At 36.6% G+C, this 6,541-nt stretch overlaps 1 protein-coding gene across 1 annotated transcript; it reads left to right on the forward strand.

Moving 5' to 3' along the window:
* Positions 1-4,684: 4,684 nt before the first annotated feature.
* On the forward strand, positions 4,685-5,860 carry LOC108548179 (piggyBac transposable element-derived protein 4-like). Its single transcript, XM_017901001.1, has one exon. It carries the CDS (start codon positions 4,685-4,687, stop codon positions 5,858-5,860), a length of 1,176 nt encoding a protein of 391 aa, XP_017756490.1.
* The last annotated feature ends 681 nt before the right edge of the window (positions 5,861-6,541 follow it).

The following is a 6,541-nucleotide window of genomic DNA, read 5'->3' on the forward strand; positions in this document are numbered from 1 at the left end:
TATATAAGAAAGACGTATATATACGTCCTCGTAAATGTATCATAATATTCGAAAGGCGTATATATACGCTTTAACAAGTCTATCAATATATACGAAATACGTAAATATCACTTTTGCTATTTTCCCAATCGATTCCATCCGGAATATAACATAGCCATTGAATATCGGCAATTGTTTCAACATTATTCTGTCAATTGTCAAATATCGCATCGTCTGTATTGATGATTCTCTTCCAGAATGTACCGCAGTCAAAGGGTTAAACACCCTCAGTTCTAACACCAACTTTACACAACTTTGGTACAGGTAAATGGTATATAATCTATTCGTCCAGACGTGATTTTTGATCCTAAATTACGATTCTGCGATATCGTTTATTTTTCTGTTCGTTATATGAATCCCTAGGGGTATGTATAGATGTCACAGACATCGATGACATCATCGATTATCTAAGAAAAAAGAAATCCACATCGACGAACGCACCACATATCAGTAATTTTGTTGATGAAATAACAAAAATGAAAAAGTGTACACAAAGAAGGTTCAAACCCAATATATCGAGAATCCAATGAACTCGACACGCAAGAATGAACGCAAAAGACATCAAACCCAACACCGACAATCAAGAAGACCTATTGAAGACCAAGCCCAGGCCCGAACCTCCCAGACCAACATCTACAAGGCCGGTACAACAGAACCGCCCGACGGAGCCTCAAGGAAAAAGAACGATGCCACCCCCAATCACGGTAATCGACACACCATCAAAAATAATTTTAGATCTCCTTAAAAAAGAAACGCCGAACTTTATCGCTGCAAAAATTAATAATAGTAAACAACTGGTATACGTTGACAACATCAACGCACACAAATCCGCTTGTGAAACTCTAAAAACGGACGAGATCCAATATTTCTCGTACCCACGTAAAAGTACATGAAATATTACGCTCTTGCTAAAAACCCTCGCGGGAGATTTCGAACCAGAAATCGTACTAGACGAATTACTGTCGAAAAACTTGCCAGGGGTGAAATTCACATCATAATGAAAACATAATTAGTGAAATTGATGTTTATCCTGCAAGAAAACGGAAAATGCAAGGAAAAATTTTGGTGAGTGATAGCGAGGACGATACCATGTCATCCGTATTGCACTTAGAAGAACATCAGGAAGACTCGGAAGATGGGAGAAAGAAAAGATGTACTCGCCGAATTAGTAGTACTGAATCCGAAATTGAAAGCGTTTGCCATATGCAAGACAACCAGTAACGTGCTCAAGATCACAAAATTCTGAATATATTTGGACTACGGAAAACTAGGAACCAGAAGTACATAATTTTAATGAAGAAAATTCCGCGTGTCAAACTTTCATTAATTCTAACAGAAAAATCTTAGATTACTTCCAAATATTGTGTACCGAAGATTTAGTGGGACACATCGTAAAATGTACAAATGAATATTGCAAGAGTGTTACTACGTCCGATCTCAGGGCAAAAAAAAATATATGAAAAATCTTGGCTCGACGTCACCACGAGTGAAATGTATGGTTTTTTTGCAATTGCGTTGCTAATGGCACATGTCAAGAAACTTAGATACGCTGACTACTGGTCTACTGATTGTCTGATAGCAAACGAAAGTTTTTGCAAAGTAATGCCGCGTGACCGACACACAGATATTCTTAACTTTCTATATTTTTACGACTCAAATGTAGCCAACACTCGTGATCATCTACATAAAATACATCCAATTGTTGATGAACTTCAAAGGTCTTTCAGTAGATTTTTTTTATTCATTTCACAATCTTTGTATAAATGAAAACTTAATGTTATTTAGAGGTCGGTTATCAATTAAGCAATTCATTCCAGCTAAACGAAACAGATTCGGCATTAAGCCTTTTGTATTATGCGACTGCTTGACAGGCTACATTTTAAATTTTATTGTATATACAGGAAAAACCACAGTTTCTAATGGACAGCCCAAGGACGATTTAGGAAAATCAGGAAGTGTCGTTATGACACTCTTAGAACCATATCTTGAACAAAGCCATACCGTATTTGTCGATAATTGGTATCCAAGCCCCGCTTTATTTACAAAATTACAAAATCATAAAACAAATGCTTGCGGAACAGTAAAAAGAAAGCCGTAAAAATATGCCCATAATTTCCGGTCATTTAAAAAGAGGCGAGATGTCATTCCGTTCGTGCAATAATTTATCAGCGTTAAAATGGCATGACAAACGAGACGTTTGGATGATAACAACTTGCCATTCGGCAGACATGGTTGATACAACTAAGATAGATTATCGTACCGGATTGACAATACAAAAATCGACCTGCGTCGTTGATTATAATACCAATATGGGCGCCGTTGACAAAATTGATATGGTTTTAAAATCGGTTGAATGTATTCGTAAAAGTTTAAAATGGTACACAAAATACTTTCTCCACATGCTAGACATGGTTGTGTGGAATGCATATTGTTTATACCAATCAGCAACTGCAACAAAATTACCCCTTGTCAAATTTCATTTAACTCTTGTAAGATAATTATTGCAAAAATATGGGTAAACAAAAATCAGATATGAGATATTTAGTTTCACGACATAGTAAAAATCCTGAAAGAGATACTGAAAGACACCAAAAAAAATCATGTTCGAAAATGTGTTGTCTGCAGTAAACACGGAAAAAGACGTGAGTCGAGGTACTATTGATCACAATGTGATGTTGGCTTATGTGTGGTTCCGTGCTTTGAACTATATCATACCAACGTTGATTATTAATATTCTATTCGGCTTTAAATACTTTAGTAATTTCGTTATATTGTATTAAAAAATATTATATGAACATTATAATATAATATTCAAAAAATTAAATTATGATTATAAATTTTTATATTTTACAAGGTAAAATGATATTACTAAATATACTAAATATCATTGTAAAATTTAGAGAACAAAGAACGACTTCTAATTACTTCGTAGCATTCCGTACACTGCGCTCCGTTCACAGCTATCATATCTTGTTACAAGCGCTCCGTAGCGAAAGGGTTAAAGGCGGCAAGAATTATATTTTACATTTATACGTCAAAATCTGGGAAGTCACAAACAATATTAATGAGAGGTCTGAACAATACCTACAGCAAGGAAGAAATCTTAAAAGAATTAAAGGCACAAAATATTCGTGATGTTCCCTTCTTAAAAATTTCCGAATCCATAACAAAGAATTCAATTGCAAAGGATATCTCACTTGCAATATTTTTAACACAAATATCACCCAAGAGTAATTTAAATAACATTCTCAAAATAAAATACATTCACCACCAAATAATGAATTGGGAGAAGCTAAAAAACAAAGAAATTACCCAGTCTCGGAAATATCAACACACGACACGAAACAGTTTCATGGATTACCGTTGCGTCAAATACAACAGACCCCATGAACCAGGATAGTGCAAGATTTCAAAAACAGGTAAATTAGAAAAAGGAACAATATACCGTGTATATTGCAAAAAATACGGACACACTGCACCATATAGAGTATGTCCAATGTTTATTATATTAAACTTAAACTGCGAATTCAAAACAACAAACAGAAAGTAGAAAATAAGATTATAAGCATAGCCAAAAATGTTAACCCCAACATTTCATATTCATCGCTAGTTAAAAGTTCAAACATCAACGAAAATGAAAATGTAAACACTGCTGCTGGTAAACCTAACAACATGCATAATAACTTTTTCGTCCTCGAACAAGGTTACGGTCTTCCACCAGCCAGGTCTTTAGGGTCAGAATAATTCAACATCGGAATTTTCCAGCCCATGCCTTCTGCGTGTTTGAAAACTTTCACTTTTATTATGAATTCTCGTGTCGCTGAACACGAGAAATCCATGAAAACCGTAATTTAACGAAATTAGGCGAAGGCGCATAAGACTTGGCTGACCCGAGAACTCCACATGGTCCGCACACGTTGGGAACTTCATAAATAGCCGATGGGGTCACCAGCGCGCGGGTGGACCTCGCGTACCTCAGCTTCACGGAGAGGGTTCCCTCCACCATCGTCTTCGTGGAGGTCCTTTCCTTCCTTCAAGGTGACCGATATGCCGACTAAGAGAATGCCTTTGGACCAACTAGCCAATAACATTTGGCGAGTTTCCGATTTTTCCTAACCCCGATCTTAGGAAAATCGATCACAGTTCTAAACGAAATCTCAACGGGAACAGTTCGAGCCTGCCATTTAAGTCCTGCAAGAGTCTAAGCGTCGGTATGGCCAAGAGATTGAGCCGTTTTTGTCTGTGGTAAGCATGTCTTGTTTGTAATGGATGCGAATGCGGTCTCACCCTTGTGGTTCGGCAAGGGTGGTGGTCACAGTGTGATGAAGAAAATGCGTGGAAGAGTGCTTGAGGAATGGGTGTTGGCTAAAGGAATGGTCGTGCTGAATGAACCGAGCGAGTGGTTTACTTTTTCTGGCGTGAATGGACAGATTGACTGTTCATTTCCAACACACATTCTTATTTCATAGATCCTTACAGCGCCCCAACCATCACCCAATTTAATCCTCAATAACGACGCAAATCCATCATAAATAAATAGATAATTAACTCGCATCCTCTGAACCTCTACAACCATAAAAAAAAACTTGATAACAAACTGTGGGAAACGCTTGTTACGGAAACAAATCGCTTCGCATATCAGACAATGCACGACGAGTATAAAAGACGGAAAGTGGACGACAACTGGTATCCTGTTACCTTAGATGAAGTAAAGGCCTACTATGCACTACATATTTCGATGAGTCAAGTAAAAAAATCAAATGTCCAACTGTATTGGACTACAAGAGCAGCAGTAGTAGAAACGCCAATATTTAAAAAAACAATGCCTTTCAAGAGATTCCGGCAAATTTCGAGATTTTTACATTTTTTTGATAATGAAACTGCTGATGGTAGTGACCGACTTCGAAAGGTAAGACCTATCATCAACCTCTGGAATGAAAAATTTAAAGAAATTTACACACCCAATGACTATGTCAGCATAGACGAATCCTTGATGAAATATAAAGGGCGTTTAGCATACAAACAATTCGATCCGTCGAAAACAGCTCGATTTGGATTAAAAATTTACAAATTGTGCAAGGCAAGTACCGGTTTCTGTCATGGATTTAAAATATATACCGGTCAGGATAAAATTGATTCTAATGATAGTGCGCCGGAGAACGTTGTGATGGAGTTGTCAAAATCTATAATAAACAAGGGATATACTTTGTTTCTGAACAACTGGTACTCTTCACCCGACCTATTTTTAAAATTACACAAAAAAAAGACAAATATTATCGGGACGTTACGCAAGAATAGGAAAAATGTGCCAAAGGACATTCAAAAGCGTATTTTGAAGAAAGGAGAATGTGTATGGAGGCGTTGCAATAATTTGATAGCTCCGAGATGGAAGGACAGGCGCGACGTGTATATGATGATATCAACAAAGCACGAAAGTGAAGAGATGGTTGAGCAATCAGACAAACAATTGCAGAAAGTAACGAAGCCTAAATGTATCGTGGAATATAACAAGGGTATCGGAGCAGTTGACCATCAAGATCAGATGTTATCCTGTTTCCTAATCATGAGAAAAGTTATCAAAGGATACCGAAAGCTTTTCTTTTACATGTCATATATGGCTTTGTTCAACACCTATATTATGCATAAAATAATGCGCAGTCGAAAAAGGGAGAGTTATGTTGAGTACCGTGTAAATATAGCAGGGGCAATTTTGCAAAATATCCAATTACCGGACTACAAAACACGCGGAAAGTCTGTATCAATTGAACCTCTACGACTCCAAGCACAATATTGTGCTCATTTCCCTAAAACTATCGATTAGACGCCTCGAAAGGAGCACCCAACAAGGATTTGCGAAGTTTGTCATAAACATAAAATACGAAGCGAAACGAAGTAGGAATGCGCGAAATGTAAAGTAGCTTTACATCTGCCAGAGTGTTCTAGGAAGTTTCATACCATGGAAGCTTTTTAGATTTGTAAGTATTTTCTTATTAAATATTGATTCAAGGTGAACATTTATTATAATTGAATTTTTTGTTTACAGTATGCTATTTATCCTTAAGCGTGGTATTATTACATTCCTTGGGACAAAACCACATTTGAAGATGATTTCTATTGAAGTGTTGTTTATTTATGAAATATAATTTTGAAATTGTCATTTATTACAAAATATAATATATTTATAATATCTACAAAAGGAAAAAGGATTAAAGTTTACTTCTGCAACAGCAAAACTGACTATATCACAGGCATTTACGTTTCGGATCTCATTGACTGTTCTCGAGCATCAGTCTGGCTTGTTTACCACGCGTGGACGCCTAACACTTGGGCCTAAGTTTCGTCGAGCTCAATGGCACGGGAAGGTGTTAAGACTGTTAATATTATATATAATTATTTTTAAATTAAACTAATCGTTAAAGAAATGGCACGTGCTTTCCTTTACTTGTCAATTTAACAGGTGTCCTTAGAAATAGGTATATAGATAGCAACCGTAAACCTAGTG

Source organism: Eufriesea mexicana, unplaced genomic scaffold (genome assembly GCF_001483705.2).
Source record: "Eufriesea mexicana isolate 0111107269 unplaced genomic scaffold, ASM148370v2 scaffold1419, whole genome shotgun sequence".
Lineage (NCBI taxonomy): Eukaryota > Metazoa > Arthropoda > Insecta > Hymenoptera > Apidae > Eufriesea > Eufriesea mexicana.